Source organism: Labeo rohita, chromosome 5 (assembly GCF_022985175.1).
Source record: "Labeo rohita strain BAU-BD-2019 chromosome 5, IGBB_LRoh.1.0, whole genome shotgun sequence".
NCBI lineage: Eukaryota > Metazoa > Chordata > Actinopteri > Cypriniformes > Cyprinidae > Labeo > Labeo rohita.
Window position 1 is genome coordinate 12307902 of NC_066873.1, and position 27112 is coordinate 12335013.

Consider the following 27112-nt stretch of genomic DNA (forward strand, 5'->3'; position numbering starts at 1 on the left):
AAGAAAAGTTAATGCTGAATTAAATAAAATATAAAATATTTCTTTCTAAAGCTATAATTTGTAATGTCTACATGCTACTTTCTCATTGAACACTATATCTTTAAATAATCTTTTGTGGGTATTTTTACAGTCAAATTTATTTTTCGATTAGATTAATTAATCGACACATCATGTAATTACTTAGATTAAACATTTTAAATAATTTTAAATAATTTCAGGTCATCTTGAAAGCTTCCAGAGGACCCCCTCTACATTTTTGGATGGATTGTGGTGCAATGCATGGTGAGAGAGGAGCTGTGATAAAACAAGAAAGAGGGGAAAAGTGTTTAGGAAATGGCATGAGCCAGATTCAAACTCACTTCTCCCGCATCCCAACAAGTTAGAGTGCTGCACCATCCTTCAGGCCTGTTCTCAGATGTACACTGCATAACTTAACTGAATTCGCTCTTCATCTGAAAGTTTAGCAGTTTGCGCTGTAATTTGTGAAAGATTCAGAGGCTCAAAGAGACCACAGCACTGGCTGCAGTGCTGCTCGATAATTAAGTATCATTAGAGTCTCAGTCACTACGCTAGAGCTGTATTTACAGAGACAGGGCTGGGGGTGTGAAGACAGCCTGTTTCTGCTCGTCTGTTTACTCTATATGAGTGTGAGTGTGTGTTTGAGAAATTGAGCTTCAGAAGGAGTTTGCACTGTTTGTACAGCCTCATTACTCATGAGGCTCTCAGATCATATGCGGCGAGAGTAAAGAGAGAGAAAGAGAGAAGTCTGTAGTTAGTATAGTCTCAAGTGCAGCTTAAAACTTAGAGCAAGTTTGAGATGTTGTTTAATGTTCAGCGCAGGGGTTTCACTTCTTTTCTATTAGCTGAACTCCTGTCGTCCACGTAACTCACATTTCCATAGAAATTGAACATATTCCTGTCTTTTTTGTGTTTATTTAAATCTACAAATCTTTTCCACAGAATTTTACTCATTTACTCCGATATATATATATATATATATAGTGTATAAATATAAAATATAAATGAAGTTTCCAGATTCCTTCTAGGCCTATCACCTGAATTATTTACTTACAAGTTTGGAGAGAAAATATTGAACATTGCTGCTGTTGATCTATTTAAAAACTAAATAAATTAATCACAAATTTCTGTAATTATAGATTAATCCATTAATCATGCACAAAACATAAATATTCAAACAATCTCCAACTTTATGTGGAAACCACATAAAGGCAGTATTTTAAATTAAAGTATCGTCGACAGTATCTAGGGATAAAATTAGTGATTATCATTCAACATTATCAGTATAATTGAATCAACCGAGGTCAAAAGTTTACATACACCGTGCAGTATCTGCAAAATGTTAAGTATTTTACCAAAATAAGAGGGATCATACAAAATGCATGCTATTTTTTATTTAGTACTGACCGGAATAAGATATTTCACATGAAAGAAGTTTATATGAAGAGTTCAGATGCAAAACCAGCTAAAAGCCGTCTCGGTCATAAATGAGATAATGATACTGAGTGAATGCTCTCGACACATATTATACGTCCATCAAATACTTTTTCTTCAAACTCGCTAAAATACCAGCCTTAGCCCAATCTGAAGTTCCGGTACTTACATAGAAACCCATACATCTGAGCCTTATAAAAATGAATTTTTTAAAGAAAGCCGTCAGATGGATTTAGCTGGTTTTGCATCTGAACTCTTCATATGTAGTCTACAAGAAAAAAAAAGATTAGGGTAAATTAAACTTATTTTGTCTTCTGGGAAACATGTAAGTATCTTCTGTAGCTTGTGAAAGGCAGTACTAAATGAAAAAAAATGTGATATTTAGGCAAAATAAGAAAAATGTACACATCTTCATTCTGTTCAAAAGTTTTCACCCCCTGGCTCTTAATGCATTGTTTTCTCTTCTGGAGCATCTGAACCTTCTGTAATAGTTGCATATGATCCCTCAGTTGTCCTCAGTGTAAAAAGATGGATCCCAAAATCACACAGTCATTGTTGGAAAGGGTTCAAATACACAACAATTCTGGAAAACCAAAGAATTTGTGGGACATGAAGGATTTTTCTGAAGAACAGCGGGCAGTTCAGGACAAACAAGGGACTTGTGAACATTGTGATCCTTCTTATTTTGGTAAAATAATAAACATTTTGCAGTTTCTGCAAGGTGTATGTAAACCTTTGACCTCAACTGTATATTGCAATGATAGCCAATATATTTTTGAAACATTAGCACAGCTACTTCAGGAAGTGAAAAAATTAATTTAATGTATTAAACAACAAATACCAAATATATGCTGTCAACCAGAAAATACCCACTTAAAATACACTTATAATTACCAGTTATTGTAACAGTACAAACTGTCTGAATGGCAAACTGGTATGGACTCAGGGTTGAGGTCTGTTTTTAGCTCTGTTGCTGTTCTTTCTTTGTTTTTGTTTCCCTATTCCATGCAGCCGCTGCTTGAATTCCCTGAATTGCTCCAAAATCAGCATATGTAGATTTAAATAACGCTTTCAATACATGTAATGAATTTTAAACCCTCTTCAAATTTTGGAGAACAAGTCTTTTTTAATTATAAAGTTAAATTGAATTCACAGTTAACACTTCAAACTCATTCTCAGTTGCAATTCAATCACGAACAGCAAGTCCACATACTTTTTGGTGCAGTTCAGCCTCGGTTCTCACGTATCTCCCATTGTCCCCAAAGAGATCCGTACAGCGCTATCATTCAAAGTGATGGTGACACTGACCTCATCACGTCCAATGAACATGTCATAATGAATGGCTGTGCTGGAAACTCTCTGCTGTGGTCTGAGCGAGCAGATTCAGAATCGAGCCCTGTGAGACGCGCGCCACGAGAGGCACAGGTTAGAATGTTATTACACTATTCACTGAATCTCATCATCAAATCATTTGTCACCAAAGCACATTTTGCCAGTGGATTACAGCAGCGGCCACAGGTCGCATGTATGTGTGGTTAGTCAACCCTGCCAAGCAAGAAATGAGCTTCTGTGGCTCTGTATTGCTTTAAGATTGAGGATGGGAATAGGACAGATAACATATGCCACAAAACCCATAACCTTTCAACACCAAACACAGTGCTCATATAGGAGACTAAGAAAATGTTTAAATTAGAGAGAAGATAGAATATAGTTGCATGATATATCTAGCTTTGAAGATTGGAGGACAGATGTTGACGGCATAGCCGATGTTATGCATCTCGCTCTGGCTACAACACTCACACTTGCAAAAATCAATCACTGGACAAAGATTAAAGGGATAGATCATCCAAAAATGAAAGTCCTGTCATGATTTACTCACTCTTATGCTGTTCCAACCTGTTAGCTGATTTTTGGCCATGTTCACACAGTAGTTGTCAAATGTGGTGAGACTTTTTTGTGGATGCACCTTCTTTGATATTACTTTAGTCACTGTCTCTATGGTTACATCAGGTGATAGTCACAAATAGAATACAGGCTTGACTTCGGTTACTCATTCAAGCCACTATTGTAAGGTGCTGTGTGAACAGGACATTTCGAGTCTCACACCTAAGTAATTGTTGTTGTCAGTTCCAAAAACTGACAGTGTGAACATAAGCCAAAAGGGACTTTGTTTCCATTCCCATCCATTCCCTTCCAACACATGCTAGAGCCAGTAGCATTTGTTGTGTATTGTTTTGGACACCAATGAGATTCTGAGATCTTTTCAGAGCTTTGGTGGAGAGGAAACATTATTAGTGAATAATGACTAAATTTCAGTCTTTCCTCACACAAAGTTAACATACAATCATTACAAGTAATCAGCAGGATGATTTGATGTTTGTCATGATATATACCATTTATCTTGTTTAACATTTTCATTTTGTATATATCCAGCAAACTAAACCAATTGTTCGAAGGGTGATTCTTACATAGGTGATATATCAAGTCCATATACATTTATGCACAGCAAAGCACACTCTAAAAAAAAGTAAGTCACATTGAAATACTAAAAAGGGCCACATGGGGCCTGTTTACGCCTGGTCACTCCATGTGTTTTCTCTGATCGGATAGCTGTCTGATCATGAAAAGACCGGGTGTAAATGCCCTCCGAATCACTTTCGAGACACATTTAAATCTGATCGCTCAAACCACTTCAGTAGGTGGTCTGGGCCGTGTTCCAGACGAAACTGGACAAGTGTAAATGCATCTGGTTGTTGAAACCACATATGCAGATTTTACTCCTCCCAAAATATTAAAATAATTAACGTTTAACTGCATTTTACAAGCTATACGGCATGTTATAGTCAGATATGACAGTGCTAATGCAATAAGCATCACTGCGGATGAGTAGCTGAGTATCTCTTCAGCAAGCTAATATGAAAACTGCCACAAATGACACTGAAAGTAAGTCGCAGACACTCAACACACAATCATCTTAATTAAAAGTAGTCAGACTAGCCTATCTTTCCAGTGCTGATGCCACACTCTCTCCTGTTGTGGTCTTTCATCTTGAAATTAGCTGTTGATGAATAAAATAGCATGAAATGCAGCGCATATCTGTTGCTTACGTTGACGTGAACTCTGTTTAATTTGCCTATAGTGCGGGAATTGAAGACCGGAATTATATACGTTTTGCGAAGACATTTATGTCGTCAAGTGTAAATGGAAACATTTAACAAATCAGATAGATATTCGATCAGAGAAAACGCATGAAGTGACCAGGTGTAAATAGACCCATGGAGACACCCCAAAAAAACAACTGCTTTGAACTGATTGCTTATACATATTACTAGAGGTCGACCGACATTGGATTTTACCGATACCGATAACTAGGTTGGACCACACTGGCCGATACGATCAATCGACCAATAGTTTTTAAAATAGATACTAAACGGAAATAAATAGTACTCTACTATTTAAAAAAAAAAAAAAGTAGCCTACTGAAACATACTTTGTAAATAAATAAAAATATTAATATTAATTATATATTGATCATTACAGTTAGTTCATTGTTCATTAAAGTTAAAGTTTTAAAATATATCAGTAAATGCTGAAATTATCACACTCTAATAAGGAACAATACTTCTATTCTACAGCTTTTATCAATCTTAGTGTTACTATTACATCAACAATCAAGCTATTCTACACAAAGGCCACAGTACTGAAATTGCATACATATCTCAGCCGCTCCAGCAACGGACCCAACCCGGAAAAATCTATCGGCATGGATTTTTGCTGATAACTGATAGTTCCGCCAATCAACTATTGGTGCCGATTAATCGGCAAAACCGATACATTTGTCGACCTCTACATATTACAGTACACAGATCAATTCAGAATGACTAAACACAGCAACATACACATGACAAATCAAAATATTATCCTAAATGTGTCATCTTTATCTTGATTGCAGTCCTCATCCATCAAAACTTTACCGGTGAGAAGCTTGTTTGCTTTATCCAGCCAAGAAAACATGGTTTGCGTAGGGATACAGCTATGGCCGGAAAGTAACAATAAATTAAATTTACAGTGACCATAGCTGTATCCCTTCTAGCCTTTAAGGTTTATTCCACCCCAAAATGAAAATGTTGTCATTAATCACTTACCCCCATGTCGTTCCAAACCGTAAAAGCTTAGTTCATCTTCGGAACACAATTTAAGATATTTTGGATAAAAACCGGGAGGTTTGTGACTGTCCCATTGACTGGCAGGTAAATACCATTGTCGAGACCCAGAAAAGTATGACAGACTTTGTCAAAATAGTCCATCTGCCATCAGTGGTTCAATCTGAATTTTATAAAGTGACGAGAATACTTTCTGTAAGCAAAGAAAAAAAAAACGTTTTTATTCAACGACTCGTCTCCTCCGTGTCAGCGTAGCACCATTTTAAACAGTATCCACTGGACGCAAACTGGCTAAACTGTTCTGTGTCAGTAGCACCACATGGATACATTTTTGATGTATATTTTCTGGGTCTTGACAGTGGTCCTGGCAGTCACAAACCTCCCAGTTTTCATCCAAAATATGGGCAAAGATGGACAAAGCTTTTAGGGGTTTGGAACGACATGGGGGTAAGAGATTAATGACAAAATTTTCATTTTGGGGTGAAGTAACCCTTTAACCCTGGAATGATTTGGCGTTCCATTTAGTTTATATTTCACACAGCATGTCGTGTGAGCATGCTCTCGCACTCTTCAAAGACAATCACAGAATATGACAGAGCTTGTGGAGACACACTGGAATGAAAATCCTATGTCATATGCCAGCTCTGATGTAATCAGCCTGGTTTTGTTTACATTAGCGCTGTTTTGGATTGATTGTTTGAATGCTTTTACTTACTGGATCATTGAACAGAAAACTTTCTCTGTTTTTAGCAGCTTGAAATGATATGATCGTCTTCTGCATTCTGCTTAGTTTAACACTGTTAGGATTTTTTATTTAATTATATGCATAAATGCGTTAACGCTGACAGCCCTAATATGTATTTAACTGACAAAAAGAACCAAAACTGGTTCTTTATTTGACATTTCATCAACTAATTATTTAGCTGTTATTTACTAGCTATTTATTTAGCTATTATTTACAAATTAATTATAACACTTTGGTTTGTGTTTATAAAAGGTCTGTATGGCAACTGTATCATTCCACATAGATTTCCACTATAAGTGCATTTCAATCAACATATTTTTTACATTTACATTTATTTAGTCATTTAGCAGATGCTTTTATCCAAAGCAACTTGCAAATGAGAAATACAACAAACAGTTAATTAAGTACAAGATAGAACAGGGTGAGATTAAGGAAAAGTGCAGGTTATTTTTTTTTTTTTCGAAGTAGGATGCAGTTAAGTGCTCTCAGAAGAAAGGAGTTTTCAGCTGTCTCTTGAATATTGTCAGGGATTCTGTGTTCCGGATAGGGTTGGCAAGATCATTGCACAAGCAAGAAACAGTGAATAAAAAATGTTCTGGAAGGTGATTTTATGCTACTCTGTGATGGTATCACAAGGTGTACCGATTGCATAAGAACAAGTGGAAGTATTTTTTTCATTCATTTTAGAAGCTGATAGGTGAGCTTATGCACCATGAAATCCAAAATCAACTGTAATGATCCAATCCATTTGGGATGGATAAAAGTGTCATCCTACATTTTTCTTGTTCAAAAAGCAATTTTATTTTAATATATGTCATCTTTAAAAAAGAAAAAAAGATTGCAACTTCCCTTCCATGTTGACTTTAGATTATTTACTGTACTAAATTGTCTTTGGTGCTAGACTTTTTTGGTCCTTTTTTCAGTCCACCCAAAAATGAACATTCTGTCATTAATTACTCCCCCTCATATTGTTCCAAATCCGTAAGACCATCATTTATCTTCAGACAGGTTTCCCATACTTTGGTTAACTTCAAATTCAAGGACCTTTCAAGAACTTTCCAGGTCCAATACCGTCAAATTCAAGGACTTAATGTGGAGACACATTTTAAGTGAGAGCAAGATTACATCATATTACCTTGTAAGATACATTGTTACAGTTTTCATGTTTCAAACACAACTATGCAAAAAAAGCTTTTTTGCCTCTATTTTTGGCCATATGACAGAGATCTGATATTCTATGTGTCTTATTTCTGTTTTGCATAAAACTGAAGAATATTCGGCTCTGCACCTGGCCAAGTGATGGTTTTACAGTCACCCTTGTGCAGACTAATTATAAACACAGCTAAAAGGCTTCCTACCAGGCGCCATCTTGAACAGTTTTATCAGAGGTAGAACGCAAAATGTTTCAATATAAGCATTTCAGTCAAATGTAATTTATGCAATATTTCAAACACTTAACCCACGGGAGAAAATCAATCCTTAGCACCAGGTTAAAGTCAGCCCAATTCCATGCAAAAAAATGTGGATTTGGCAACTGTACAATCCAACACAAGCTGCAGGAATCAGATTTAACTGATCATGGATCAAGACAAGAGTAAGGAAAGATGACTGACAAATCATGCTGAAGGATTTGCTGCTTAGCAGAAAATATGTTCATATCTTATCTTGTAAGATGTGCCCCCTTTATACAGAGTGTGTGTGATCGCGAAATTGAAAGTGAAAGTGAATAGCCGCTCATTCAAAAGAGATTTAAATACTCAGCATACAATAACGGCTCCCTGATGTGTGAAAATTATATTCAGTATTAGAATGACTGCGTGAGCAGGCGGTAATGGTCCAAAATTCAGCGGGAGAATGATCAAGCAAACAGTCCCGCGTAGGGCTTAATACAAAAATGCACACAATGAATGGCGACATTTTGGGCAATTTAGAAATCCTGCAAGTCCAAAAAGAGGACATGTCCAGGGAAAAGAGGACGTATGGTAACCCTAAAAAAAATCAAGCAAGCTAGTATGCATAGGGCACGGTGTGTTGGCAAAATAGCACATTAGCGGACGTGCTATACGTGCGGACGGGAATAATATGGATTTTTTCTCCAGAAAGCTTGCACAGAATAAATTCAAGCACTTTCAAGGACCTGTATATATGTATGTTTATTTTCAAAAACTTTCCAGGGCCTTGAAATTGTTTTTTCAGATTCACAAACTTTCAAGGATGTCAAGAACCCGTGCCCACCCTGTTCAGAACACAAATTAAGATATTTCTGATGAAATCTGAGAGATTTCTGATCCTGCATAGACAGCAACCCGGAAGCTATGAGATGTTATGAAGTTGCCAGAAAACTTTTTGAAACAATCATGCAAAAATAACAACTTTATTAAACAATTTCTTCTCTTCTGTGTCGGCGCACATTTACGAGAGTACCACAACGCATGCATGTGATGCTGCTGATGCAGGAGCCGACATTCTGACATAGAACGTCCATCTCTCTTAGTTCATTGTATCTAGTTTCTGGTTCAAATGCTGTAAGGCTGGACAAAAAATTGCAAGTTATCCTCTCTGTCGAAATCTTCAGACATTTTACGAAGACTGTTTTATGTAGTGTACATCGTCTTCTTCTTGTAAACAAGGTGCAGCGCATCCAAGTTCTGTCAGTAGCACCACACAAATGCATAGCTGAGATTGACACAGAAGAGAAGACATTGTTGAATTAAGTTTTCTTTCTGCACAAAAGCTTCATAACATTAACGTTGAACCACTGAGGTCACATTGACTATTTTAATGATGTCCTTACTACCTTTCTGGGCCTGGGAACATTTCTATACAGGGTCAGAAGGCTCTTGGATTTCATCAAAAAGATCTTAATTTGTGTTCTGAAGATAAACGAAGGTCTTACAGGTTTGGAACGACATGAGGGTGAGTAATTAATGACAGAATTTTATTTTTGGGTATTTAAAGCAAACTCTTTTAGCTTTATATACTCATTGACCCTGAATCTAAATTTAGCCATGTTTAAGTGGCCATGTTATACGTCATTTGTGAATCAAAGCCACATGTGAAAACAAATGACTAAAATACCATCAAGTCCACTTTGTAACACGGTGCAATCTGAGAAACAAGTTGATTTGGACTTTGAAGTGTCACACAGTATTCCATTCCTTACTCTCTCACACACACAAACACACACACACGGGCTCAAGCCCTTATCTGATCCAGACTGCAATTGGCCCTGAGCTTCACAAGCCTCTGCAGCGAAGCCCTTGTTGATTTGACCCGCTTTAATTAAACTCCATACAGTTGTGCTATCTGTCTGTGTGTCTTTCAATGAAGATTGCCTTCGAAATGAAATTTTATTGAATAGCTTGTTGAGTCTCATTGAATGCTCTGTCATCTGAGTGTAAACATCCACTGATAGCAGTTATTTCCCTCAGCCCGAGAAGTCGCGTTTGACTGCGTCTTTGTGCGGATACAGTCAAAGATAGAGAAGGACATTATGAAGTCATTAGCAGAGCAGCTTTGAGATGTCAGGCCTCCGCTGATAAACACAGGCCAATGTAGAGCACAGCTGGATCTGAGGCCATTAAACTGAAGGAAAAGCACTGTTCTTAGTGTGGGAGCAGCGATGAGAGGGGCTTCTGGGTCTTTTTGTGTGGAGAGGCTGAAGAGGGATAACAGATAGACGAATTAAGATGTTCTACGCCCCTGGGCAAAAATAGCCATTAAGCCATTAACCCGTTATGCAGTATTTCAGTAGTACTGGGGGTTTCCATGTGATGTTTGCAGTGATTAAACTAATCTTGGATGCTGATTGGTCAAGACAGTCATGATAAAATACTCAATATAGAAACACTTGTTCATCACATCACTGCACAGCACCAGTGGCATGTTGAGAAAAATAATTTGTAAAACTTAGTACGATTTTGTAACTTTTTTGAAGAAAGCCTCTTTTACTACGACTGCATTTATTTGATCAAAAATACATTAAAAACTGTAATATTGTGGAATATTATTACAGAGTAAAATAAATGTTTTCTGTTAATATATTTTAACATACCAAGTTTAGCTTAATATTTTTATAGAAACTTCTTCAGGATTCTATGGAAGCCCGTTTGCACCACCGAATAAAAAATAATGGTAATTGCGACTTTTTATCTGACAATTCTGACTTTTTTTCGAGTTTACATCTCGCAAGTCTGACTTTTTTTTCTCAGAATTGTGTCATATAAACTGGCAATTCTGACTTTTTTCTCAGACCTGTGGGATATAAATGCACAATTGCTAGATATAAAGTCAGAACTAAGGGATATAAACTCTCAATTGTGGGAAATAAAGTCAGAATTGTGAGTTTATATCTCTCAATTCTGACTTTATTTCTCGCAATTGTGAGTTTGTATCTTGCAATTCTGACTTTTTTTTCTCAGAATTATGAGATACAAACTTGCAATTGCGAGTTATAAAGTCCAGTTATGAGGAGAAAAAAAAAACCTGATATGTTCAGAGATTTGTGTTTATATCACACAATTCTGACTTAATTTCTCAGAATTGCAAGTTTATATTACACAATTCTAGCTATAACTCGCAATTTAAGTTTAAGCAATTTAAGTTTAAGTGAGTTTAAATTTCATATTTCTGAGAAAAAAGTCAGAATTGTGAGTTTGTATCACGCAATTCTGAGAAAAAAGTCAGAATTCTAAGATAACAATTCACAATATCTTTTAATTTTTTTATTCAGTAGCGGAAACAGGCTTCCACAGGATTGTCTGATAAATAAAAAGTTCAAAAGAATAGAATTTATTTTCAAAATAGCAATGTTTTTTAATATTATTACACTCTTTACTGTCACTTTTGGTCAATTTAATGCATCGTTATTGAATAAAAATATTAATTCTTTAAAAACAAAATCTGACTGACCACGAACTTTTGAATGGTAGTGTAAGTGTAACATTATTTCATAACGTTTTACTTAAAATGTTTTCGCAATATGTTTATTATAGTAGTAATTAAACAGTCATTCAGCTTTTAACAGTTTATAATAGTTAAGCATTGCTTTTATTGTTGTGACCATAATTCAATCACTTTAAAGACACGTGTTCTCTGCCAGCATAGTAATGGATCCTGATTCAATAGATATTTGACAGCTAATGATTTTAACACATCTGTTCTGCCATAGGCAGTGAGCACTGATGCTGTCTGAGAAAATGGATCGACCAGAAACTCTCCTAATGGTTTTCCTCAGTCTCCGCACACCTCCCACATTCAGGGGACTGTCAGTCATCATTCAATGAATTTTGATTTCAGACATACATGGGCTGATGGTTTTGTGTAAATTTGATATTTCCATGGCAAAATTGGAAACAGTATTTTGAGCCTTTCTTTCATTAATGCACAATTCAGCAGAGACACAGATCTCTACTGCCACCCTGAGCATTGTTATTGTTACTACAAGTATTAATGACCAATCAGAAGTTTTTTTTTAAGGAGGTATGAATCCTTTTCACATTTCTTCAGTTCTAAAAAGTGATAGGGAGGTAGAGAAACTATAGTGGTAAACAGAAACAATGGTAAAACTTTTGTTAACATTAGTTAATGTATTAACTAACATGAACGAAAAATGTATTTATTACACTATTTATTAATCTTTGATAATGTTAGTTAATAAAAATATTGTTGTTCATTGTTTGTTCATGTTAGTGCATTAACTAATGTTAACAAACACAACTTGTGATTTTAATGCATTAGCAGATGCTGAAATTAACATGAACTAAGATTACTAAATGCTGTAGAAGTACTGTTCATTCTTAGTTCATGTTAACTAATGCAGTTGACTAATGTTAATTAATGAACCTTATTATAAAATGTTACAGCAATAAATATAACTTTGTGTTTGCTCCAAAAGCAAAGGGAAAAAACTGTTTCTATGAATTTACAAAAAAAAAGAAATGAGAGATTGTCATCAAAAGAAAGAAAGATGTCAAAATTCTGTCACTCCCTCAGCCACTGTATTAAAAAATGAAAATATAAGACACTTTACTATATTTAAAACATTAATAACTGTGGAAGAGTGTCAAAGAGTCTGAAAAGGGTCTATTATAGGCTAAAAATTTAATTTGGTTGGATTAAACTGTTCTGTTTACAACCAAACTTAAAAAAGGCAACATTTAAATGTATATATTAATAAAATTTAGCATGTTTAGTAAAAGATTTAACTTATCATTTTGCTTTTGTTTTTTTCTTCTTTAGTTATAATGCTGTTTTGTTTTTTTTTTTTTTTTTTTTGCATTTTATGCCTTTTTATTTTAATTGATTGATGTAGGCTGTTTAAAGTATTCATTTATTTAATGTTTTATTTGAGAATTAATTATTTGTGTAAAATAAAACAAATATGTTTGACAATAACCAACTCATATTAAAACCACTTAGTTGATCACATTCTAAAAAGTATTTTCTGTGGGGTCTACAGTATATAATTTCATCCAAATAATATATTTTCCATATATAATAAGATTTAAATAATAGTAAGATTTTGAATACTTTTTAATGGAGTCTGCATTTATCTGTATATCAAGGCTGCATTTATTAGATCAGAAATACAGAAAGAAATGTAATATTGTGAAATATTACTGCAATTTCTAATATTGGTTTTGTATTTTAATATACTTTAAAATATTATTTATTTCTGTGACGCAGCACTGAATTATCAATGTTGAAAATGGTTGTGCTGCTTAATATTTTTTTGGAACCTGTGATACTTTTTTCATTTATTCTCTGATGAATAAAAAGTTTTAAAAAAACAGCATTTATTCAAAATATAAATCTTTTCTAACAATATCTAAATATCTAAAGTATTTTACTATCACTTTTTAGCCATTTAACACATCCTTGCTGAATAAAAATATTAATTTCTTTAAAAAAAAGAAAGAAAAAATTACTGACCCCAGATTTTTGAATAGTAGTGCATATTGTAACACAAAATTTCTATTGTGAATAAACACTGTTCTTTTTAACTTTTTATTTATTAAAGAATCCAGAAAACTGTTTCAAACACTGATTATAAATCAGCATATTAGAATGATTTCTGAAAGATCATGTGACACTGAAGACTGGAGTAATGCTGAAAATTCAGCTTTGCTTCACAGGAATAAATTATATTTTAAAGTATTTTAAAATATTTTTTTTTCTATATTTTTGATTAAATAGATGCAGCCTTGATGAGCAAAAGAAACAAAAAGCTTAAAAATCTTACTGATCCCAAACCTTTGAACAGCAGTGTAATTCCCTTGTGTTCAAAATTTAAATGTGTTAAGATACATAAAAACTGTATTTTCCGTATTCAATCGTGACATGTTTTGATTGAAATTTTTTTAAAGTACAATTGTCCTGTAGTGTTATTTCCACCTAAATGTTATTATACTTCTCTTCCACCGTGTACTTCCCCCAAATGCACCCATAATTCATGTGCTTCCTCTCTGTCTCTCTGCTCTAGTGGTCATCATGGGATCTGGTTTACTGGTTTACCCCTTCGGTCTCAACTCCAACCTGGTGAAGTCTTTCTGCGGAGACTCCGACATCTACTACGCCGGGGAGTGTCAGATAGGATGGGGCTACATGCTGGCTATCGTAGGTGTCATGCTCACCCTCTTCCTGCCCTTTTTCGCTAAGTACGCCCCCAAGGAGCACCTGTCACCCACCCCACTGCCCACTCTTTTATAAAGCACTACAGACCACCACCATCTACAATATCCAACTATAAATCTGAGGTCGAACAGACGGTAAAGTCTCAGCATCATTAGCCGTGGTTGCTAACAATGATGTCATGAAGATGCTGCTGCTCTGAAGCAGAACTCAAGACTCCTCATCCCCTCTATTCTCATTGCTTTTTTTGATTGTGCTAGTAGCGTCTTCCTTAATTCAATAAGGTCTTTTTTTCGTCACATTCAACCTGCCAGGTGAAAACTCATTTGAAAAGGATTATATGGATTTTGGTCTTTCTTTCCCTTCTTCTTAATTTATTTTCGAGCTTTGTTCTTGATTGAAGACCTCTGAGGACTAACTACTGAAAATAACGGAAAATAGACCATGGTGCAAATTAGTATTTTTGAAATTTTGTTCGCAAGGATCAAAACCAAAAATAGCAAATGAAAATTGAGTAAGAGTTTCCAATATTTTACAGAGACTTGTCAGCATGCATTTAAAGGATAACAAAAAATAAACGGTAGGCCCTTTTTTAACGGACTTATTCTAGATCCAACAGGTTTGAAGGAACAGTTTCTAGCACCTATTCAAGGACCAACACTGTGGCTTAAGTAAACTGAAACATTCGTACGAGATTTAAATTCACAGGAATCTGTCTGTATTTTCTTCATTTTGTTTCTCATAACCCTGTGAGGGCCGTCAAGGAACTGTATTTACAGCACGGACCAGGCCGTTGCTACAAAAAACTGCCATGGATGGACCGCAAGCATGGACTTTATTTGAAAGTGAAATGATCCCACAAGTGAAACCATTTGTTTTCCCTAACTGAGTGAACAGGATGTGTTGTGAAGTCTCCATTTGCGTTCTTTACTGTAACACCTACTAGTACTGAATTATTCAGGATTACACAAATCAGGAGCAAGGCTGTTCTTAGTTAAAGTTGGGCTTGGTTAACACTAAGACACTATGTTCTGGAATAAACCAACTTCTAACCAACTTGTGCCTTTTGACCATTGCTAAGACTTAAGTACCTTTCATCAGGTAATCTACTTCTAAAACATTTTGTAAATGCTTTCTTGTTGGATTAACATTCTGTGATTATTTCTGTATGTCTCCATCTTTAATGATGATTAGTTTTAGCTGAAGGTTTGTAATGTTGGCGCATCTCGCCAAGCCGATGGCCTGTTTTGTTTTGAAGGGGTTGCAAAAATGAACAAAACGATGAAAGCTAAATTAGCACGTCATTGAACGAGACAGGACAAGCTATTCGGTCCTGATTTGTCATGACAAATTTATGTATTTCTTTGGGAAATTTGCTCTAATGATCAAATTAAGCTAATGTGCTAATGCATTTACTCTTGGCACAGCAATACGGTGAAGCTAAAGCTTCGACTTGGATCATTCCATATTGCACTTGGCTCACTTTTGTTGTTGTGTTGATTCATTTGTGTGTTGTGTGTTTAGACCGGCTAAAAACATTGGCACTCAACTGCCCTCTTTCGTAGTATCAACACCAAATGATATAGATGTGCTGAGAGAGAAACAAACCCATTCCTCCCTAAAATGTGTGTGCTTATAATTGTTAAGGGTTGCTGAAGCTCATATGACAGAGCACAACTTACAACTTACAATAACAGGCCCTTTAAATGTGTTTATGCAGGAGTACACTGGCGTCCTCCGACTGCCTTGACGGTGATTTGCATTTTTGAGTTTTGTTTATGATCATGTATGTAAAGTCTGACCACTGGTAGATCTTAGATCTTGTAGATTAGTGCTGTGGGTTTCCCACTGTGATGTTTTGGTTGTAAATAAGTCTGTAACATGGCATCCTGATGGTTGGTTCCCTTTTGAAAGCTATATTTTGCGATGTTACCTCATCATTGTGTTTGTTTAACCTTTGAAATCCTTAACAAGTTGCTGTTATGTGTTTCTTCTTTGTAATAAAGCATTTCATAAACTTAGCAAATTGATGTCTTTTGAATGAAGACACCAACAAATCTTGTAAATATTTCCCAGGTTTGGGAATAAAATACAAATAGATTTTAATGCACCAACTAACAATATAATAACATAGAAATTAGAACTCAAAGATGATGCATATAAATACTGTCACAAATTTAAATAAACCATGTACACATAGCTGCATAGGAAATAAATTTATATGCATCTAAATACTCAAGATTACATATGCATAAAGATTGGAACTAAAATATTCTAAATATTTTAAATGCATATAAATTAAAATAAATACAATTCTACAAAAGCATCTAATCTGCAAAGTGAATCAAAAATTATATTCAATGACCATTATTGGTCATTTCTTAACTACTTCACAACTAAACCAAAACCAACCCTAACTTCAGTAAAAGTCTGTGCTAGTTTAATCTTTCCCCTGTTACTCACTCGATCCACATCACATTTCACTGAGAGCCAGCACCACATTTCTCATCTCTGCATCTGACGCTCTCACAGCCTCCAGGGCATTCCTTTGCTCTGACAGTGAAGCAGCTCGGACTGACACACAAGTCATCGTGTCCTTTTGTTTGTCGTAGTTTCCAACGCAGCGATGCACCTGACCTCTGATCAGTCTGGGCAGTGTCTGATCCTGAAAAACAAATACAAATACAAAATGACTTGAACATAAAGGTTTATGGTGTCTCTATCACTGCCAACATCACATGACGGTGTGCAGTCATAATGGCTTATCTAAAAAATAGAATATGCGCAATGGAAAATATGTAGGTGAAAGTCACAACCCAAAGAAAGTATCTTGATTCAGATTTGTATATCTACTGTCTTCTTTGATACAAACCAACTACTTCCATACTGTAAAAAAAAAAAAATATATATATATATATATATATATATACACACATATATATATATATATATATATATATATATATATATATATATAGGGAAATTACTGCCACCTACAGTAATACTGACGTATGAGCTATATCATTTACTGTATTATACAGTGAATAAAACAGCTTGTGAATAATCACTTATATACCTCAGAAAAGACAACAGTATAACTTATGTTAACAAGTTGGAGTCCACTTCAACCTTTAGAATGTTTTATTGTTGTTTTTAATTAAATACATGTGAGGGAATGAAAGATTGGACACCAAATATATCCGTTGGTCGTAGGTGGTGGAATTTCCACAAAGAAAACAGCTAAATTTAATAAAACGAATGTTTGATTGTAATCGAAAAGACAACTGATTCACCATATTAAAAAGAGCGTAAAAAACACATTATTGCGAGACACATTGTTTGTGTTTCGCTATAAAACTGACAGATTATGAAAGCTGAGACTGCACAGCACAGCTTATTGCTATTAATGGGTGGCTGGCGCACTACAAATAGGCCTAATGAATGCAATCGAAGACGTGAAATATTATTTCCAAGCATAATGTCCCTGCGAACAGCATCATCTTTATGCTAAGTAAAACTTAGAAATATAAAAAATATATATATATATATATATATATATATGCACTACCATTCAGATTTAGGATTAGTTCACTTCCAGAATAAAAATTTCCTGATAATTTACTCACCCCCATGTCATCCTAGACGTTCATGTCTTTCTTTCTCAAAATGAAATTAAGGTTGAGGAAAACATTCAAGGAATTTTCTCCATATAGTGGACTTCAACAGGGATCAATGGGATGAAGGTCTAAATTACACAATTCCAGCTGAGGAATAAGGGACTTATCTAATGAAACAATCTGCCATTTTCTAAAAATAAAATGTAAATTTAATCACAAATTCCTGATTCAGATTCAGAACCTGTTGGCTCCCATTAAAGCCCACTATATGGAGAAAAATCCTGAAATGTTTTTGAATGGTAGTGTATTTAAAAATATAATCACAATAATAAAATGCTACATGTTACATGGAAGGGAAAAAAAGAAAACCAGCATTCCCAGACTCACATTTTCATAGTAAAGGCACTGGACCACCTCTTTACCATCCCTCATGAGAAATTTCTTTGCTCCGTATTCTCCAACTGTAACTGCAGAGTCCAGTGTAGCTGTGCAGAGAGACAGAATTGTTAAACAGACTCAAATCAAAGGGGCTCACACGTGTGTGATAGTCTCCTCACCAAACACCTCAAACAGCATTGGTACTCTGTTTCTGTACTGGCTCCAGTGCTTCATGCCCTCAATAACAGCGGTAATAACACGCAGTGATGTCTCACGAGGGGGCTTCTATCCAGCAGGAGAAGAGAGTAAATCAGAAATGTTAGCTGAACAAATAAAACAACATTTTATACCGAGAGTCAGAAAACATTTGAAAAAATCGTCAGGTTTGCAGCACTGCAGTGTGAATAGACTTTGTATTTTTACATTTTGGATTTTTTCATATGTTGAATGTGACTGCCAATTTAGACTTGTAAATGAAGTGACACACACCTGCTGCTGAGGGGTGGTCCAGACACTTGAGGTGTCCATCTTTTCTTTTGCCCACATTCCACTGGCTGATTGTCCAATAGGCCTGAAGTTCCACTTTCCACTGTTATTTTGAGTACCAGGGTCCCGAGTGCTTCCTGCTGTAGGGGTACACTGCTGGGGACGGTACGGCAGTCTGGGGGAATTTGTCGGCATGTGAAATGACTGTTGATTCTGGATGCTGCTGGACCATCTGGGCTGGCCGTGTGAAACTGAGCTGCTCCTTGGAAAGCCACCATGAAGCTGGGAACCAACTGCTGGCATCGAATCCTGTCTCACTGGAGGCCTCTGTTGCCCTGTCTGTGACCTGGAGGTAAAATACAAAACAAATACAAAACATGTCACAAATGTTTTTCAGGATAACTAAAAATGTGCATAATGTGGTAAAACAAGCTTCAAAATATTATTCAGTGTCAGTCTGACTACGTACTATAAGGTTAGGTTACACTTTCTAATAAAGTCCCACTATATAACATACATTACCTAACTTTAACTAACAATGAGCAACCCATTTGTTACAGTATTTATTATTCTTTTTTAAAGTTAGTTAATAAAAATACACCTGTTCATTGTTAGTTCATGTTAGCTCAAGTCAAATAATATTACCAGATACATTTATTTTTAAATAATGTTTTGGAGTATGTTGAAATGAACATGAACTAAGATTAATAAATGATTTATGATTATTTTTCATTGTTAGTTCATGTTAACTAATGTAGATAAAGACATAGTTAACTCAAAAAAGGCCATTTTCTGAAAATGCTGATTGTAAAATGTCAAACTGATCTGTGCATATTTCTCTCCTGATTAAGATGAGACAACTTTTTCACTAGAGAAAGCAATATTATGCATAGAGTAATTATATTTTAGGCAGAAGCAACAGTTTGAAGTTAAAAATGCCTTAATGATAGATTTGTTTTATACAAAAATGCAGCTTTTTGCTTTATAAGGTGTTAAATGATGGACTTGAGTGGTGTGGATTACTTGTGAATTATTGGCATGTTTTTATCAACTGTTTAGACTTTCATTTCGACGGGACCCATTCACTTCAGAGATCCACTGGTGAGCAAGTGATGTAATGTCAAACTTCTCCAAATTTTGGATGTCCTGAGGATGAGTATATTTTCACCAAATTTCCATTTTGGGTAAACTTTTCCTTTCAAATGTTACGTCAAGTTACTGAAATACTATATACTGTTAAAATCAAAAGTTTACATACACCTTGCAGAAACTGCAAAATGTTATTTTACATAGTGATCATACAAAATGCATGCTATTTTTTATTTAGTACTGACCCGAATAAGATATTTCACATAAATGTCATTTGCATATAGTCCACAATAGAAAATAATAGTTGAATTCATAAAAATGACCCTGTTAAAAAGTTTACATACACTTGATTCTTAATGTGTTGTTACCTGAATGATTGACAGCTGTGTTTGTTCATGAGTCCCTAGTTTGTCTTGAACAGTTAAACTGCCTGCTATTTAACTCACTGATGCTTCAGAAGGAAACAATGCATTAAGAGCTGGGGGGGTGAAAGCTTTTTGAAGGTCAGGTGAAATTTAACTTATTTTGTCTTCTGGGAAACATGTATGTATCTTCTGTAAATTCTGAAGGGCAGTACTAAATTTAAAAAATATGATATTTAGGCAAAATAAGAAAAATGTACACATCTGTTTATTCTGTTCAAAAGTTTACACCCCTGGCTCATAATGCATTGTTTTTCCTTCTGATGCATCAGTGAGCGTTTGAACCTACTGTAATAGTTGCATATGAGTCACTCAGTTGTCCTCAGTGTGAAAAGATGGATCTCAATATCATACAGTGATTGTTGGAAAGGGTTTAAATACACAAAAATGTTAAAAAAACCACAGAATGAAGGATTTTTTTTTTTTTTTTGAAGAACAGCAGGCAGTTTAACTGTTCAGGACAAACAAGGGACTCATGAACAACTATCACTAAACAAAAAAAAAAGTCAAATATGATACAATTCCACACAGAACCTAAAAAATGCACTGGACAAAATTATTGGCACCCTTAACTTAATATTTGTTAGTACTCCCTTTGGAAATGTGAATACCAAAACATTTGCAATTGGAACAATTTTCTGAGAGAAGTGTTGCAAGGGGGGGTGATATTTTTGGCCATATGTAATGGAATGTATATGGTATGTAAATGTCTTTTATTTTGTTAAAATAATTAACATTTTGCAGAGTCTGCAAGGTGTATGTAAACTTTTGACCTCAACTGTAAGTGATTCTTGAGGCTCAGGTCAGAAAGTAATAGCAACTTAATAGCTTTAAGGGTAGCTTTTAGGGTGTAAGTTTTTTTTTTTGCAAAGTACCAAACTTATTTCGATATATTTGTCAGTATGCTTGTTTAACAGCTTTAATTTGTTCTAAAATGCAATCCTGCATTTATTTATTTATTACAACAGCTTCAAGACCTTTCTGGTATGCAGTCATTATTTCTTAGCATCAGTTGAGTACCAGACATTGGCAGGTTTTTTTGGGTGAGGTAAAGGTGCATATCCTCGTCCCGCCACACCCGGTGAAGGAGCACATCTCATGCTGGCTTGCTGTGATGAAAGATATGCTCGCTGGTTCCACTGAACACTCTGACCTAATGCTAAAGACAATCTTAGAGTTATACTGAAAAAAGAACAATGAATGAACAACAGAAAATGACACTGCCATAAGAACTGATCATCTATTCCACATATATACTGTAATTAGCCATAGAAATTAGCCTTCATACCTTTCAAACTTTGTGAAAAGTGCTATACAAATACATGACATGACCTGTACATTTAATTTATGATCTGTCTACTGGCTGTTTTCAGTATACTGTATTTAAAAAATAAATAAAAATAAGAAATTAAGGTTAACTGACAAATAATTTCAGTGTGTTATAGTGTAACATAATGACCATGAATTAGAAAAGTGAATATCTGACATCTGAACAGTGAAGCATAAAGTGCAGTGGAAAAACATACTGGGAAGAGCAGAGGAGGAGGAGGAGGTTTGTGTCTCATTGTAGTGGCTGGTAGTGAAGAGCTCACTCTCTGAGGGATTAGACGTCAAAGGCAGCCTGTTCCTCTTCCTTTGATTAAACAGAGGCACGGAGAGACAGCCTGCAGAAAGACAAAACTCTGCTTTGATTTCAGGCTCCAGCAACCTGCATAATACTTTTAACTGCAGCAAAGTGTTGTATTAGCACATAAGCAGTTCAATTATTTTGACTGATTAGGCAAATGTATTTATAGGGAGCTCTCTTAAAATAATAAATATAATAAATTGCAAGTAATTAGCTTTTTTATTATTTTGATGGTAGATGGTAGACTTTGACAATCCTACCTGCGGTTGGTCTCTGGTTTTCATTCCTCCACATCTTGACAAACCACTCCTCACTGCCTGAGACGTTTAACAATAATATTGTGTAAAAGTGAAACAATTCATTGTCAAATTGTTCATTTCCAATCATGTATAAACTATTATATGCATATCAGTTATGAGCTGCATTAGGGGGTCTAAGTTAGTTTCTCACGAAGTTTTACTATTCAGTGTTTGTCAACTTCATGAAAATGTATAACGTTATCCTTTTCTATTTTTGTTCTCACTCTAATTCAACTCAAAGCAATAAGTAACGTACTGCTGAAATATTAAGTAAAAAGCTTTTATATTGATTTCGTATTTAATCTTAAAAGCTGGGCTTTTAAGATTTGCTAAATAGATTTCGTTAATAGTATAAGATCATTCATCTGCGAATCAAACCGTGCTTACCAGTACGAAATGACGTCAACGATGTAGAAAGATGCGAATAGGAAACTCTTATTTAGTAGTCTGAGGCTTGTATGTGGTTTAACTTTATATTAATTCTTTAGTATCACAGCATTTTTGTTTATTGCGACGAATTCGTTTTGGCGCGAGTTCTGCGTGTCCTCAGTGAACTCCGAATCATACCCGCGAATCGGTTCCTTCGAACAGTTCGTTTCAAAGAGTCCGAATTAAAAACTGATTCAGTGGTTCTTTCCGTACTATACAGTCAAACCAAAAATTATGAAAAAATTATTATAATTTTTGATATTTATTAGTAGTGGGTGCAAAACACTATAGTTCAATTATGTATGCGAGTATAAATAATAAAGACAAAACTGTACGTTGGTGCGAATTTTATTATAAATTTTCATATAGGGTTACAAGCCTGTGTTTGGTTAGGGTAAAAAATTGCATTTTTAAAGAAAATATAAAGACAGACAGTTTAAATGTGAGCTTCAAATAGTATATTAAAAAAAATTGTTTAATAAAAATCAGCCTGAGACGTATGGCTCTGTCAAAACATCTTATTAGTGTTCTGAGATTTTGAGGTGAAAGATGCATTTGAACCTGTTCTATTCTGTTTAAATCTTTTACATTTCTGTATCATCTTAGTTTTATTGTTAGTTTTAAATTCCGTCTATTAGCTGGTTGGAAATAGCCTAGTAGTATGGTACTGTCAGAAATAAGATTTCTCACAATAGTTTGTCACCTCAGAGAATTCATATACACAAAATATATCTGTCAGCATGATCTGTGTGTGTTTATTTTTTTTTTAAATCCTCTGTTTTGCATGGATGTAAATGGAAAAGAAATGAACGTTTAATTACCAAAGTGACATGGCCTAAGTCTGAACATTGAGACTGCAAAAGTGTTTTGAGAAAGTTTTGAGTTGGTAATTAATTAAAGGAGAAGTCCACTTCCAAAACAAAGATTCACATATAATGTACTCACCCCCTTGTCATCCAAGATGTTCATGTCTTTCTTTCTTCAGTCGTAAAGAAATTATGTTTTTTGAGGAAAACATTTCAGCATTTTTCTCCATACAATGGACTGATATGGTGCCCCGATTTTGAACCTCCAAAATGCAGTTTAAATGTGGCTTCAAACAATCCCAAATGTGGTTGTAAATGATCCCAGCCGAGGAAGAAGGGTCTTATCTAGCGAAACGATCAGTTATTTTCATAAAAATAATACAATATATATACTTTCAATGACGCTCGTCTTGTCTTACTCTGCCTGGACTGTTTTTTTCCGGTTCATGACAGTTAGGATATGTCGAAAAAACTCACATCTCATGTTCTCCCTCAACTTTAAAATCTTCCTATAGCGATGTTTTACCTTTTTTGATGAGGGTGTTTGATCTTCTTTGCATGTTCACTTTGCAAAGACTGTGTCGGTACTTCTGCAGCAATGTAGGATGATTTTGAAATGACTTTTGCAGTTGAGGGAGAAAATACGACCCTAACGGTCTTGAGCCAGAATACACAGAGATCAACGAAAGCAAGGCAAGACAAGCGTTTGAGAATAAAAATTATTTACATTGTACTTTTTTAATGAAAATAACCGATCATTTCGCTGATAAGACCCTTCTTCCTCGGCTGGGTTCGATTGTTTGAAGTCACATTTAAACAGCATTTTCAAAATCAGGGCACTATACCAGTCCATTATATGGAGAAAAATGCACAGTTTACATTGGAATTAAAGTAGAAATTGCTGTGTATAAGAAACTAAACCATACATTCTGATTACAGGTGACCTTCACTAGCGTGAATGAACCACTGGGACAGGAGTTGAAGGCTGCACTTGCTGAAGAATATGGAGCAGACAGGGTTGAATTTTACATTGCGAATGTCTCATCTAAGGAGGAATTTGATTTTTTTAAGCATTATTATATAGTTTTTTATTTGTTTGGAAAAGATTAAATGACCTTAGCAGGTTTTCTTTACAGGAGTTTTTCAGAAAATTGTGGACAGGTTTGGCCACATTGACATAATGTACAACAATGCAGGGGTTGTCAGTGAAAAAGACTGGGAGAAAATCATTGCCATAAACATGGTATGATTTGAATAATGCATCAGTTCATGTGTCTATCTGTCTGTTTATCTGGCAACATGTTGTACTGTTCATGTGGCTGTTATAGGTTGGGTTGGCAAGGAGAACATATCTGGCTCTAAAGTACACGGAGAACAATCCTAATGGAAAAGAGGTCATTATCAACATATCATCTACTGCAGGTTTGGAACTTAATACAATAAATTAGACAATCACTGACATTTATATATATATATGTATATTATATCATATTTATTTGATAAAAATGCATTTATTAGATTAAAGATACAGCAAAAATGTGAAATATCATTACAAATAACAATAACTGTTTTAATATATTTTGATATATTATTTTGATAACTATTTTAATATATTTTGAAATGCAGTTTATTTCTATGATGGAAAAGCTGTGTTTTTAGCAGTCATTCAGTCTTCAGTGTCACGTGATTCTTAAGAAACCATTCTAATATTCTGATTTTGGAGCTCAAGAATAATTTCTTTGAATTGCTGAAAGAAAAATAAATTCATACTTTTATTCAGCTAAAAAAGTGACTTTAAAGATGTATAATGTTGCAAAGATTTCTATTTAACAAATAAATGTTGTTGAAATTTGTTTATTAAAGGAAAATGTGTCATGATTTCCACAAAAATGTTAAGCAGCAAAAACCTCTTTTCAACACTGATAAGAATAAGGACCATTATTAATAATAACTAGGGCTGTCAAACGATTAATCGTGATTAATCGCATACAAAATAAAAGTTTGAGTTTGTCTAATATATGTGTGTGTACTGTGTGGAATTTTTATGTTTATATAAATACACACAAACTAATGTGTATATTTAAGAGAAATATGTTTTTATGTACAAAATATTTTTATTTATAGATAATATAAATTATATAAAAATTATAATAAATACATATACTTCTATAATATAAATATTTCTTAAATATATACATTAATGTGTTTGTATTTATATATACATAATAATTACACACAGTACACACACATAAATTAGGCAAACTCAAACTTTTATTTTGTATGCGATTAATCATGATTAATCATTTGACAGCCCTAATAATAACCAATAATAACTAATAATAATCAAGCACCAGATCAGCCAATTATACATGAAGAGTTCAGATGCAAAATCAGCTAAATCCATCTGACGTCTTTCTTTTAAAAATGCATTTTTATCAGGCTCAGATGTATGGGTTTCTATGTAAGTACTGGTACTTCTGATTGGGCTGAAGCTGGTATTTTAGCGAGTTTGAAGAAAAAGTATTTGATGGACGTATAATATGTGTCGAGAGCATTCACTCAGTATCATTATCTCATTTTTGACCGAGATGGCTTTTAGCTGGTTTTGCATCTGAACTCTTCACATGTAACTTTGAAGACTTTCAGCTTTACCATCACAGAAATGAATTACAATCAAAATAGGAATGTTAACGTCCCACAATAAAACTGTTTTTACTGTAATCATATCCAGATCAAATAAATGCATTTCTGTATACTGTATGCAGCCACACACACACATACCAGTCAAAAGTTTTTAAACAGTAAGATTTTTAATGTTTTTTAAAGATGTCTCACCAAGCCTGCATTTATGCGATTAACAGTACAGCAAAAACAGTACAATTTTGAAATATTTTTACTATTTAAAATAACCATTTTCTATCTGAATATATTTAAAAATGTAATTTATTCCTGTTATCAAAGCTAAATTTTGAGCATCATTACTTCAGTCTTCAGTGTCACATGATCCTTCAAAAATCATTTTAATATGCTGATTTGCTGCTCAAGAAACATTATTATTATCATTATTATTATCATCATCAATATTTAAAACAGGTCAGTACATTTTCTTCTTTTTTGATGAATAGAAATATCCAAAAATATATTAAAATAGAAAACAGTTATTTTAAATAGTAAAAATATTTCACAGTTTTACAGTTTTGTTGTATGGATCAAATAAATGCAGGCTTGGTGTGCAGAAAAGACTTCTTTAAAAAAAACATTAAAAAACTTTTGACTGGCAGTGTATATGTATGCACATGTACATAATACACACACACACAAACACACACTCAAGTTTCTTCATTTTGGCCACAGGTCTGCGGTTTGTGCCGACAGCGCACATTTACACAGCACCTAAATATGCAGTGGTGGGATTCAGCCATGCTATTGCAGTATGTTTAGCTTTTTTTTTTACATTTGTAATATAATGATATAAATATACTGACAGCAATAATTCATATGAACTTAAAGCCTTGAAAAATAATGGATAGTACATCTTTTGCTAATAATAAGCCAATTTGATTAATTTTGTATGTTTAACAGGCTGTTGCTATGAACACCAACCTTGAGCTGAGGATCAACATTCTCTGTCCAGCTACAGTGAAGACTGACCTGCTGTCTTCTCCTAATATACCATTTTGGGCAGTTTTCACACATAGTAGGAGGGAATGAGATGGCTATAGCCCCCCTAAAATGACTACTCAGCCCCCCCTAAAATTTTGCGATCGGCTCCTCCCCGTCTTTCTTTCAGCGCCTTCTTTAATTTAATCATGTTGCCATTTTTATTTGAAAATCTAACTTTCAGTAGTTTCTAGTGCATGTGGCAAAGAGGTTTGCATGCTTCAGCTAAGGAAAGAGGCTTGTACTAGAAACACAAACAGTAAAATTTTGTATTTGTACAGTAAACAGGTGTGTGTGTGAGATCAGA

General features: G+C 34.5%; 3 protein-coding genes across 4 annotated transcripts in view; 2 read left to right on the plus strand and 1 right to left on the minus strand.

The window, feature by feature from the left end:
• Window positions 1-14468, plus strand: part of LOC127165431 (LHFPL tetraspan subfamily member 7 protein) — a 178959-nt gene extending 164491 nt beyond the window's left edge. Inside the window, exon 3 of the mRNA XM_051110063.1 lies at window positions 13844-14468. Coding sequence (XP_050966020.1) covers window positions 13844-14070 — 227 coding nt within the window. The 3' untranslated portion in view covers window positions 14071-14468. The remainder of the gene's footprint in view (window positions 1-13843) is intronic.
• Window positions 14469-15813: 1345 nt separating this feature from the next.
• On the minus strand, window positions 15814-23402 carry LOC127165429 (spermatogenesis-associated protein 22). Its single transcript, XM_051110060.1, has 8 exons — window positions 22298-23402; window positions 21872-21928; window positions 21511-21648; window positions 21005-21143; window positions 18477-18819; window positions 18167-18272; window positions 17997-18094; window positions 15814-16657 (listed from the first exon to the last, which is right to left on the minus strand). The coding sequence occupies exons 2-8, from the start codon at window positions 21903-21905 to the stop codon at window positions 16466-16468; spliced, it is 1050 nt and encodes a 349-aa protein (XP_050966017.1). The 5' UTR covers window positions 21906-21928; window positions 22298-23402; the 3' UTR covers window positions 15814-16465.
• LOC127165432 (15-hydroxyprostaglandin dehydrogenase [NAD(+)]-like) lies at window positions 18695-26947 on the plus strand. 2 transcript variants are annotated; one of them, XM_051110065.1, is made up of 6 exons: window positions 18695-18825; window positions 19533-19657; window positions 24085-24388; window positions 24474-24567; window positions 26500-26576; window positions 26728-26947. In XM_051110065.1, the coding sequence occupies exons 3-6, from the start codon at window positions 24326-24328 to the stop codon at window positions 26854-26856; spliced, it is 363 nt and encodes a 120-aa protein (XP_050966022.1). In that variant the 5' UTR covers window positions 18695-18825; window positions 19533-19657; window positions 24085-24325; the 3' UTR covers window positions 26857-26947. The 2 variants fall into 2 exon arrangements, with proteins under 2 accessions (XP_050966022.1, XP_050966021.1); XM_051110064.1 differs by having other exon boundaries at window positions 19533-19574.
• The last annotated feature ends 165 nt before the right edge of the window (window positions 26948-27112 follow it).